At 36.7% G+C, this 13195-nt stretch overlaps 1 protein-coding gene across 7 annotated transcripts in view; it reads right to left on the reverse strand.

Annotated features, from left to right (window-relative positions):
• Window positions 1–8147: 8147 nt before the first annotated feature.
• LOC139114342 (centriolin-like) overlaps window positions 8148–13195 on the reverse strand; it is a 67085-nt gene continuing 62037 nt past the window's right edge. For 5 of the 7 annotated variants that reach the window (XM_070676004.1, XM_070676003.1, XM_070676002.1 and 2 more), the window contains 3 exons: window positions 12563–12973; window positions 11866–12043; window positions 8148–10530 (listed from right to left, as the gene is read on the reverse strand). In XM_070676004.1, coding sequence (XP_070532105.1) covers window positions 10385–10530; window positions 11866–12043; window positions 12563–12973 — 735 coding nt within the window. In that variant the 3' untranslated portion in view covers window positions 8148–10384. Of the gene's footprint in view, window positions 10531–11806; window positions 12044–12562; window positions 12974–13195 lie in introns of all 7 variants that reach the window. The other 2 variants (XM_070676006.1, XM_070676005.1) reach the window with 1 other exon arrangement.

Raw genomic sequence — 13195 nt, forward strand, 5'->3', positions numbered from 1 at the left:
CAGTCACCTGCTCTGTCAGCTGTATGCTATGATAATGAGGCGGATACTGTGTTCATTTGTGGATATTGTAATGCCTGTCTTGGTAATTTGAATGATAATATCACTAATCACGATGATATTCATGATCGACAAGTCATCGATCATATTGTTAACCAAAGAATGCTATTTATCATTATGTGTCTGTCACGTAGACATCGATCTTTATTGGCTCAATTTAGAACCGGTGTTTTGCCTTTACGAATAGAAACTGGAAGATATTGGGCAGAAGCTGTTAATGACCTTTCGAATTAAGGATATATATTTGAATTTACATAACCAAAATTGATGAAACTTGCTACGTACATTAAAGATACTATGATAGAACATTATCAAATGTCATTAAGCATTTGAACTTTAGCCAATTCCTTATTTGCATATTTAATGAACTTTCATAATCAGGGATATTTATCTGTATTGACAAGACCAAAGTTGACGAAACTTGCTATGTACATCAAAGATACTATGATACGACGTTATTGAAAGTCATTAAGCATTTTTACTTCATGCAGCTCCTAATTTGCATATTTAATGAATTTTTGAAATTAGGGATATATATTTGAATTTAGATGACCAAAATTGATGAAACTTGCTATGTACATTAAAGATACCATTACTGAAAGGCATTAAGCATTTTTGCTTCAGCCAATTCCTAATTTGTGTATTTAATGAGATTTCCTAATTAGGGATATATACTAATGAGCTTTCAAAGTTTGGAATATTTAGTTTGAAGGACTTGACAAGAGGCAATTACACTTGCTATATAAAGAGGTGATACAGTGACAGCAGTCAAAGAAATTAATTATTTCTATTTCAGCTAATTGCGTATTTGAATACTTAATGACCTATAGAGTTAACCTGTGGTGAATATTGTTCATTATGTTGATCGTAATACTTTTAATGAAGTTGCAAACATGTGGCAAAGGTTCAAATTTACATATAACTTCAATATATAATGAAACACGTGAGCATTTACAGTTCATATCTGGTTGTGTTTGTTTGTTTGTTTGTTTAATTTTTGACTACTTTTAAAATGCCTTGAATTATCATGTTTGACCATTTTGTTTTGTCACTTGAGCACACGAAATTAAGAAATGCTGTCCATCGATGTTTCCTGTATCGTGTCGGCCGCGGCACTCTTCAATTCAGAGAGGTTAACCGTTCCGTCAACTTTCATTATAGCTTACGTAAAGGTTTATGAATTAAGCAGTCGTTGACTCCATACTGACGTAACATCAAATGGGACAAAGGCAATGAAAACACAGTCAGACATGAAATTGTGAATAAGTTAATTTGCATGGCACCTAGTACGTAAAGTCTCCAAATAGACATCTTCACAAAGACACTGCATAAATACATGTTATGACCGATATCGTCGACGCCGGATGTTTGAATTATATTTAGAACGATGTCGATAATAGATTCTATTGTTAGCAGCGTTGGATAAAAAGAGATTTGTTTTGATAAATATGACTTTTTGTGACGTGAACATTGTGGTGCGATCACTATCGCAGCATACAGATGTATGGCAGGATGAACCCTTTTATCTTTAAGGCAATCTGATTAAAATCAGATGTAGAGTACGGCGACGTCTTTTTATGGGTACGCGGTATTCTCTCGCTGAGAGGCGACAGCGAGAGAATACCGCGTACGCATAAGAAGACGTCGCCGTACTCTACATCGGATTTTAATCAGATTGATCTTTAAGGTAGCTCGCCCTTCAAAAATGAAAGACTTTTTCTCAAACATTTCTCACGAAAACTTTAAACTATTCTCTTTCAAAATGAGGGATAAAGCTAGGAGCTAACCGTGCAAATTTTAGTACCAAGATAAACAAATTACCAATGTTTACCGATATTTTAAATTCAAAACGGCCCCCATCCGTATGATAACTCTATGGGGGAAACAAAATTTTCGATTTTCGAAGTGTTTTCAACTGTACAAAAAATTCGTTCATGTCTTATTTAGTTTACACCTCGGTTGATCCATGGTAGTTACATATTGTGTAATTTAAACATTCTCCATTCAGAACACGTCGCATGACTAATATTCCAATTAAGAATAAGATTTTGTCAAAATCATATCCAGGTACTAAGGATATTATATTAAATTATACAAATCACAACAATTATGCATACAACTGCAGAAAAGATCTGACCATTCCAAAACCGTTAGAGATTTTAACCAAATATTTTGACTCTGCGATTTATTGGAGAAGTATCACAGTCAAAAATCTATTTGCGAAGACCTGAAAGCATAATCTGCTGTGATTAACCCTTTCATCATCAGTGTGGTCCAAAGCCGTTGTTAGAAGTGATTAAGCATGGACCTGTTAAAGGGAATTCGGGGTGAAAAGCTGCACCAAAGGGAAGCCAGGATAAACAAACAAACAAACAGACAAATAAACAAACAAATAACACATGCAACGTATTCAAGATGCGACATAAGTATCACTACTAACTGCTACTCACTAGTACTCGAAAGTCAGCAGTGATGACGTCACATCTTGAATATGTTGCATGTGTTGTTTATTTATTTGTTTGTTTATCTGTTTATTTATTCTGGCATCCTTGTGGTTACACCACATCAATGACAAACGAACACGATCTGCGCAACCAACATCGTCACGGTCTCAATTTCACGTTCCTTTGCCATGTTGGCATATATTTTAATTTCACTTAGAGTAACTACGGGTATGGTTAGAACAGGAACTCACAGGCATTTGACTAGTTCGATACAATAAATAACTATTAAATGTAATAGAGATATATTGACCTTACAAGCTGTTATTGAGTTGTTTTGCTAGAGCAGTAATTACAAAATATCGGTGAATCGAGAGGGGAAATGATGGAGTAATCAGTTATGGCTCTTTTCTGTGAAATATCGTGAAATGACAGTGATTGCTTCCAATGCTTTAAATATGAATTGATATGACCTGATAGTAATTCGTTTATATTTAAAGAATCGATTACGTGCGTGAGAGTTCAAACGCCCTAATCTTAACATTATGGATTTCAGACTCCTTTTTTGGCCTTTCCTGACAGCGAACATTCTTATGAAGGCAACGGCTCTGTCATGAAACACAGACTCAGACGCATAACACCACACTGCGCATCCTCGCACAGCAAAGGCAGAAGGGAGTACCATATTATATCGCTCTTTTCTACTCGTACGTTGTGCTCATAGGCTTGTTACCACAAACCTCGAAACATGATATGCATGCAGTGACACCGAACGGCATACGTCGCGTCACCTGTGCTGTAATATTTTAATATTTGTTCAATGGACCTATATTCTTAAAAGCTTTTTGCAGGGATGTGATTACTTCAGTAAATAAACATGTTCGGCGACTAAACTAATATTTAAATATTTCAATAATTATGTATATTAGCATCCCGAAGCAGATGGCAGCAAAATGGCCGAGGGAACTGTAAACCGAGGCAATGCACCATCTAAAAACGAAATCACCGATTTTAATCGCTTATAAAATGTACAAATAAAAATTTAGTCGCCTGAAAAGTATAGTCTATGATAGAAATCCGGAATAAATGTATTCTGATTATGTAAGAACGATACAAAGACAATTAGTCTGTGTATAAAGTTATCAATCCTTCCACTGAAGTTTTTCTCAAATATGTGAGACTTTTGTGGTTAATTTTCAATAATCCCGAATTAATTATTTCTCATCTGCCATGAAATATACTTTTAAAGGCGCTTTCCAGGACAAAAGTAGATGTATGTAGAGCAACAGCAGAGTTTGCGTGTAATTATCACGGCAAATGTCTTTTACCAACTTCTCATATTAGCAGATATTGGGTTTCATCGTTTGACGAAACCAGCATAACTTGTGCACCGAACAAGGTGAATTCGAAGGACGCTTGTACTGCAAAATGACAGATTTTTGCTCTTCCTCCTACATATACGGAAGGAAAATGCAATTTTCCAAAAAATTGTAACGACATTTGTAGAGTAAGCATACAAGTCAGTCTTTGTTTTGACATGACCAATGAAATTTACGGACATTTTGGACGGTGTTCGTTCATCTGTCGAACTCTGCCCGAATTATTGAAACCCTAAAACGCGATGGTTGCCGGGTGATAGGGCTGATCACAGTTTCATGATTATGAGCAAAAGTAAAATAATTATCTCAAACGTTTAAATAACTTTCGAACGCGCACGATCGGTATGAGAATAGCTTTTTTATCATCAACGCTACGGCTAGCTCCCTTCACCACCATGGCTTTGCCAAGACTTTTAATCGGTGATAATTATGGACGTGTTTTACGTAAAATTGGCGGTGGACAGGTCAAACCGTACAAATCACAGAGATAATTATCTTTAGCAACCAAATCTCGCACGAGGAGCATGACGAATTATTGAGTAGATTTCATCCGCGCGTACCACACGGACCCGGGGACATTTAATTCGTCAGATATAAAAACTATGAAATGTAAAAAAGGCATATTTTGCTATATAAGCTGTTATTGAGTTTTGTCGAGAACAGTGGTTACAAAACATCGGTAATTGGAACAGGAATTTAAGGAGGTCATTTTCTGTGGACTGTCTTCTTGGAAATATCGTGAAGTGACAGTGAAGGATCTCGATGGGAACACAGTGAAGGCTTCATCAAAACATGAATTGATATGAAATTATAATTATTCACTATATTTAGCGAATCAAGTACCTGAGAGTTTCAACGTCCCGATATGACCCTCTTAAAATTATTTCAGACCCCGTTCAGGGTCATTAATTCCGTCCGAATTAGGGCAAGTTAATCCCGAAAAGTGTCTCAGTTTTCAGAATGTTCTTGTTGGAAGATCGAGTATTGTAACACAGACGAAATGTGTTTTGTATTATCTCAAAATAGTCAGATTATTAAGTTTTACGGGGCTTCTATCGGAGATTGTACTTTTGATGCAACTCAATTTGCATTTCATGAGGTAGATGAGAACATAGACCCATGACGATAATTTTGTGGGCGGCTGTTGAGGCACCGTGGGGCAATGGTTAGGGTACCGGTCTCGCTATGGGAGGATGGTGAGTTCGACACCCGGTAAGTCCAGAGTAACGGACTCACTGTCGGAGGATGGTGAGTTCGAGACTCCAGCACGGTGTTGTGCCCTTGAGCAAGGCACTTTACTCCTCATTGCTCCATTTGGTAGTGGGGTATGGGTTAAATAAGTTTTCTTTGTGTGCTCGACGATTGTGAAAAGAGGCGTACACCTATCAAGGCTTATCAAGTTGAAATAAAGATTATTATTATTATTATTATTATTATTATTATTATATAAATAATATTGCCATTTTAAAATATATGTGACTGATTACCGAAGTAACCAAAATTTTTAAGAAGCACCGAAGAATATAGCTCCATTAATAAATATAAGACATGCACGACATGCATATCACTGGTTTTGAGGTTTTGTGACGACAAGCCCTCGGACGCCGCGAGAATTAAAAGAACTCGGAGATGGGTGTACCTACACCTGCTGTACTTTGATAACTGTTTATCACGCCAAGTGTAAATTTACAACAAATATGGATCTTCTGTTAATTGTCCATACACCCTGAGAGGATACTTTTTTTCAACTTATGAAAAATGTAGAATGGCCGACAAGAAAAGTGTAGTCATGAAATTTCCTTAAAGGTAATATGCGCCTCAAAATTGAAAGACAAAAACATTTGCTCAAACTTTCCTTAACCATTCCCTTTCGAACTCAAGATTGAAAATTACGGGTCACCGTGCAAAATTTAGTACTAGCGAAACAGGTCACCTACTGATACTGGAAATTCAAAATGGCCGCCGGGTTAACGTTGTAGGAAAAATAAAATTTTCGATTTAGAAATAAGCCGGTGAAAACTTTCAGTATTCCATAAACTTCAAAATCAGCCCCGACAAACGCTAGACCAAAAACGATATGAGTGTCAGAGTATCTGTACCTGAGGTGTATTCTACGTTAATCGGATTATGTAAAGAAAACACATAAATCAACTGCGCAAATGTCAACTTTGGTTCGATACGTCAGATTTTACTAACAAACATATTTACATTTCATTTTTCACAATTTCGACGGAATATTTTCCCATTTACTCAACAACTCGCCCATGATTTCGCCAGCTGTCACATCAAACGACAACAGTGAGAGGGCACATGTTACGAAAACTGAGACAGGTTTTCAAAAAGGATTAGATCAGACAGAGCAACATGTGGATTTGAAGAATGAGATCTGCACAATATGGAACGACAGGCAACAGAAATGTCACGCAGGCGTTTTTATTGTAGCGTCATGCTCACTTTATTGCCAGTTTAAAAGGCAGCACTGGTGTCTTTGTAAAATGTTTTTACATAAAGAGAGTTTGACACGCTAGACGTAAATATGACGTCATTCGGGCTAAAAATTTGCGTTTTCATCAACATACCTTCAGCAAAAATAGTATGGTTCAACGTATCAAGAAATAGTAAAATTTAACAAAGTCATGCATGAGTTTTCAAAATAACACGATTGGAACTAATTTGGGAGAATTGGATCTTTCAATTTTACAAATTTATCAAAAGTGCTAGGTGCCATACCATATAGCTTTAAAGTTGCAATATTACCAATTACGGGAAGCAAACAAAATATTTTGGCATTACTGGTCAGAGCTGAAATGTTGAAATTATCACTCCTTTGTGATTTATTTAGTTGCAAATAGCATACACAACAGACTGTTCAAAACACCATCCCTCCCTATTGAAAATCTGTAAACAAATTTTTGTTTGTGAAGTATTTTTCGGTGATTGGATAGGCCAAGTCTTCGCATCTATTTATTCATTTATTTATTTACACTTTTGTATGAACTGACAAGTTACTGCTTACCTACTTTTAATGCGAACTCAGACAATGCCTGAGCTAGATCAGGGTTTTGTGAAGAAATATAAATGTCAAAGAATGGTTTTAACCCTTTCACCCCCAGTTCCCTGTATGCAGGTCCAACTTTACCATAGAAAACAATGGATTTGGGACAAACCATGGTGGTGAAAGGGTTAAAGGCACTTCTAATGTAGCCGCCAATAAAAAAGAATGAAGGGTCGACCCTGGATGTCATGAGATTTATGAACCATTTAAAGTCAATTTAGGAATTGAGTCAGTCCTAGAAATGTATTATTACATCCTAGAAATGTATTATTGCCTCATACGTTGAACATCGTGTGACATATAGGATTCAACGGTGACTTGTTGATGAGACAGAGGGCCGCATCCTCATCATTATTTGACTGAAAGTGACCCAGAACTATTCTCAACTTGACAACTTAGGAATTTAAAAATGGACATACTACATGTTTTATATAGGAAATCCCGCTTCTACAAAGTTTTGTGAAAATAAAAAAATGTTACAATAAACAGTCACATGCCATTAAATATATAAGCCCAACGGTGACTAAAAAGCATGAACATTATTGACAAGAGGCATGTAATAAAAACATGACCCTAAAAGGGACTACTGTATGTGCTCTCCAGGCAGGGGACCCTTTGCCCTCTGATGTTGGGCAAATATGCCTGATTTCCTTGAGTCAAAGGGGACTTTCGTGGATCGGTGGTGTGCTAAACTGGTCGGAAAATACAGTGTGTGAATACCGTGTCTTTAAGTTCTCACCCTGTCACCTCGATTTCCCTATATAGATCCACCAACTCTTTTGAAAACAATAGCAATGCACCAAAACTAGTTTGGCAAGCCTAATGGTTAAAACAGAATCCACCTTGGGAACAGATATACTGACTCTCAAACTTTACAAGCTCTGTCTACCACTTGCAGGGTGCTCATTTTGAAGCTCATGGAGTAAATAGTTTCCACTGGTTTATTTTTGAGAAATTTGAATATTTGATTTGTTCCCAATTAATACAGGGTTGGCGGCCATTTTGAATTTCAAGTGTCATTAACTATTTGGTGATTTGTTTCTCTGGTGCTACATTTTTCAGGGTGACGCCTGATTTTTATTCTTGATTTTGAAAAAGAGAATGGTTTAAAAGTTTCCTTATAGAGTTCGAGGAAAACTTTAAATCTTTCAATTTTTAGGCGTGTGCTCCCTTAATTCAAGTGTGAATACCGTAAATGAAAACTCTGGAGCCAGCTTGTCTGTTTTGACGCTGCATAGCTTTATTGTACTGATATAGCGTACAAAATGTACTGACTGCATGCTGCATGGTAAATAAAAACTTTTGCAAAGAAATTAAAATACGAATACCGGTAACATTTCTTTTTCATATAAAACAAAATTACTGGTAGGGTAAACAAATATAAAACAAAATTACTGGTGGGGTAAACAAATGATAAACATCTATATTGATGTTGCGGCAAGCTTTCAATATTTGTAAAGAAAAATCATACAAAAAAGAGTATGCAACATACATGGGATGGATGGATACGGTGTGGAAAGTCATCACTTTAAAAAACGTATTTTTTCACCATATTTGGCACATGTTGATACCTACTATGTGGTAACCTGATCCTGAGTCTGAGAAAATTTCATTTACAGTGACATCATCTAATGTGTAACATCATCACATTTGTAATACCATTGGGCAATATTTGACACTGCAATTTTTTCAGTGATAAGTGGAAAACTCAAAGCTTTCTGATTGGAACTCCTATGTACCTGACACTTGATTGTTTCAGATTTCAAGCCTACACACTCCACAGGTTTGTTGTTGCATTGACTTACACTATCAAAGGTCCAAATGACAGGAAGACAGGATCATGGTACTGTGCAATGTTTCACGCTCACTAATTTTAATATGTGTCCGTAACTCTGTAGCTCAGTTTTACAGGGGTAAATGGACATACGAGTGTGCAATATCAGGAACCCAAAATTCCCCCAAGGTGCAAACTTCTCCGGTAACACTATCCACAGTCCCTCTATGGACCATGCACTAACAGTTTTGGATGGATTTCGTCGGGTCTGGATATAACAACAATGTCAAATATTAACAATTGGTAAGAAAATCATGTTTAAAAGAGATGTTATGCACAGATAATGTCACTTTAATATATCAGAAAAGTCACATCCAAGAATAAATTTGAATTTTAGTAACGGTAGTACTTTGGCACAATGACATAAGTCATGTGATATGCAAGGGCCAATAGGAAATTGGAATGTGGCAAAATATGCAAATGCCAGTTCACATAAGATCCAGGAAAATTATTTACAACCTTTCATATTTCAGACTTTGATTTGAAATTTAATAATGCAGTCTCTCAAAAGAAATATAAAAATTTACACAATAATATAATAATGATATAAAACCCATATTAAATTACAAGTATCAATTTAATAGAAAATTTCTCTCGCAGTATAAAAATATGTTTACCAATTTATCTTCAAGGTGTAATTTTCTAAATGAAAGTTGGATTTTATGAAAATTTTGAGACATGAGGATGTGGAAAGAGAAAAACTTTCCCTTTTCATTTTTTAAATAATTGTATTTACGACATGTACGTACACTAATATCACATGGACTCAAAAAACTTACATGGTGAAGGGGATCGCATCTATACTGACCAATAGTATTACTCCATTCTTACATGGAAAATTACATACAAGGAGCTCTGTCCTGTCATTGGCTGTTAAGTAGTCATGTGACAAACAAAAACATCTATTCACAATGTTGATTTATGGGAAATCATGACATCATTTCAACTTCTGTTTCACAGTTGAAATTAAATTTCCCCTGATTTCAATACAAAGTGCAGGAGATCTGGTATTTAAAGATTTTGGAAAGGTTCAGTACATTTCACAGTAAATGAAAGATTATTAAGTTTTCTGTTATGGAAGGAAAAAGGAGACAGGAGACTAGAAAGATAGTTTAGATCGATCAGTCAGCAATTTATGTTAATTTGCATATCATCAAGTAACTCTTATTATATCATACTAGTATATTGATTGGTGCAAACTTACAGTCATCTGATTGGTTGAGATGTGAAAATAACCATGCTATATTCGTAATGTAGCAAGGTTGGAACAAGTGCAAGCTCTCAGCAACAGAAAAATTCCTTGTCTGACACTTCAAGCTGGAATTTCAATATACAGTCATCATAACAGAGCAATAAACCATCTCAGCGACAGGTATACCACTTGGTTCTGACCAGTTCACAACATAAATATATGAGCGATAGCAATTGCATACATCTCATGGTATCCTAGTTTATTGCTTAACGATCATATCATAAGTCTGATTAAATATGTAACATACAGAAATTGTGTGAGGTGTGCTACATAATTTAAGTAGTTTCAAGAAAATTCCCAATGGGACAAAGTGACACCAACGGATGGAAGTAGCACTTCTAGAGACGGAATAGATTTTAGTAGATGTCAGTGTTCAGGAGCATTGCTGCCGTAATTTTCACCACCGTTCATCCTAGATTCAATATCCTCCATCTTACCGCCAATGCTGTGCACTGAATCCATGAACTGTTTCATTCTCAAATCTGAAGCTTTGCCCAGCTGGTGCTCATCATCTGTTTGTAGGGAAAAAAGCGGATAAAAAAAAATCAGAAGAGAAAAAGAAATTTGCAAAGAACATGAGCAAAATCAATAGTTCCAAAGTATGCACTCCGGGGCTCTCTGGAACTAGGAAGCAAACAAACATGAATATTCATGAGTAGTCTGATCAGAAGCCGACATGATAGAATATTACAGAGCCAGTTTATTGTTCTGTCTACAGTTTAGATGAGTGGGTCTATCAGAATAAAGAAAGTGTTGGAAATGTTTTTTAGGCACTGAGTCTTTTCCCGTCAACATCTGTGCAAAAGTCAGAAAATTCATTCTTTCTGACTTCGGTGGATCTGAAGTCATGTTTCTTTAAACAGGTACAACAAAATCCCGTATACATCAGACATTTCATGGAAATCAGGTGGAATTCGCAAACTATAAATTTCAACCATTCTTATGGTAATATAATTATGCTGTGAAAATAGCTGACAGGCCAAATAAGAGAATAGCCATGATACACATCTGTATATTTCAGACATGAATATCATTATGTAAACAAAGAGAATGAAGGCAAAACACTCATAATGTCAACAATATTTGTTGGTCTTTCTTTCATTGAAAAGTTACGCCTGTCACTCTCCTATGCTGAGATATTTTAACTTTACTGATGACCTGTTTTGGGAGGATTATAGGAAATTATGAAATTGGGAGGATTGCTGCCAAGCATCAAGAGGGAGATGAGAGCACATCGCTCACCACTTATAACCACGTTTGTGTTTTTAGGCCTTCAAAATTAAAATACATCACTTTTTGAAGTGGCATTATTTTTCTATAATTTTTTTAAAAAGCCTCTTATTTTAATACCAACAGTCAATATTTGACGACACAATTACTCCAAGGTTTCTGATGTTGAGCCAAAGTGCTAACAAAGTGCATCATTCAGAAAGTGTACCGTGTAGCTATTCTTTAATATGGAGCCCACAAGAAACAAGGAAATTGGCACTACTTCATGCCATAGGCTGATTGGTTTTCAGAGGGCATCCATACTCCCCAGCTCAGATGACAATAGTGGCAGAGATGAATATGTTTGATCTTCCCAAGGAAAAAAATTCACCGTTTCTTCCAACAGCAAAGGTGGTCCCATTTTTATCAATTTCCTGTGATCTAGGCATCATTGCCACATCAATATTGATTGTTGGTATTATAAAGCAAGCTTCAGGGGTGTAACAAAACTGATATCGCAACTTCAACATGCAACAAAACATATTACAAATAATGTTTGGAGATGGCATTTTTTTTCACCTTTTGCATTCACATGGGTAATGCCAGTGTGGGGTTCAAGTTCTCATGTTGATACCCACCATGTGAGCTATTATTCCGATCAAACTGACCATGGCCATTGACTCTGACATCTAGATGTTCAGTGGTGATGGGACTGGATCCGCTGAGCCTCTCAGCTGACCTTGACCTTGTGGGTCTCTTTGCTGCATACCCACGTCTCCTGCTGGAGGGTGATGTGGATGGACTCCCTGTAGTATCCTGGAGGGTGAAAACAATAAACCTTTTTACTTATTTGACCACAACGAAATCCCTGCAAATTTATTTATTAAGGTTTTTTCTGCATTACACAACCTTGCCCCTACTTTGGCTGTTAGGGGGGATACTGGGTATACATCTTGTGTTTCACGACATCGGGCAAATAGAGCATGCCTTTGAAACAGCCTAATGTAATTTTAGTGAAAATCGGGCTGGATGACCTCTAACATTTACGTACGTTTCTCATTTATGTAGTTGGATATTTTAATTATGTCACATAATATAAAGCTACTGTTATTGCTGCTATTATTCATTTTTAATGTATATTTTTACAGAAATTTCATTGTATTATTTCAATGATACGTATTCATGGATATTTTAAGTTTTTCTCTTGTCTGATTATAAAGGTGGTGTGTTTGTCATAACCACGGAGAGGGCAGACTAACAATAAGGTAGACATCGAGTAAAAAATGTCCAGAAGATAGTGGTGAAAGTGAGACTTTGGAGAGATGTTTCTCTCACCAATGGTAAGTGTCCAACTCCATTTTCCTGACTCTGAGACCCATGAAACGATGGCATGACAAGTTCGCTGGCCGATGATGTACTCCATGACCGGGTCCTGTCCTCTGTTCCGTTCAATCCGCTGTAGTGATCGCCGTTCCTTGATCCCGTCGACTTCCCCAAAGATATCAGTGAACTTTTCAGCCCCACCTCTGACCTGCTGAAATAGTCACTGTCTTTTATTTCTGATATTCCGTTCATTCCGTCCAGCCGCCCTGCTGAACTCATGGAAGAGTACGACCTGGCATTGGATGTGACCAGATCCTCCAGGTTTTCCAGCTTCTTCTTCAAGTTTCTGAGGGTGGACTCGGACTTGCGGCGGACGTCTTCCAGAATGCCGGCTTTGTTGGAGAAGTGCTGTCGCAACTTCAGCTGTGGAAAGCAGACCAGATTCGTAATTTATGATAGGAAGAATCTGAACCTGTCAAATCACGAAATTTGTATCGTCAAGCACAGACATCTTTATTGTGCATTTCTAACTTCCAGTTTGAGCTTTCAATGGTTATGTGTGTTTGTTACATGTTTCTTTAAACAACCAGAATGGGTCTTTGTTGGATATATAAGCAGTTGTTGAGATTAAAATCAGCCATGAAG

The sequence above is a fragment of the Ptychodera flava genome, chromosome 16, assembly GCF_041260155.1.
Source record: "Ptychodera flava strain L36383 chromosome 16, AS_Pfla_20210202, whole genome shotgun sequence".
Classification (NCBI taxonomy): domain Eukaryota; kingdom Metazoa; phylum Hemichordata; class Enteropneusta; family Ptychoderidae; genus Ptychodera; species Ptychodera flava.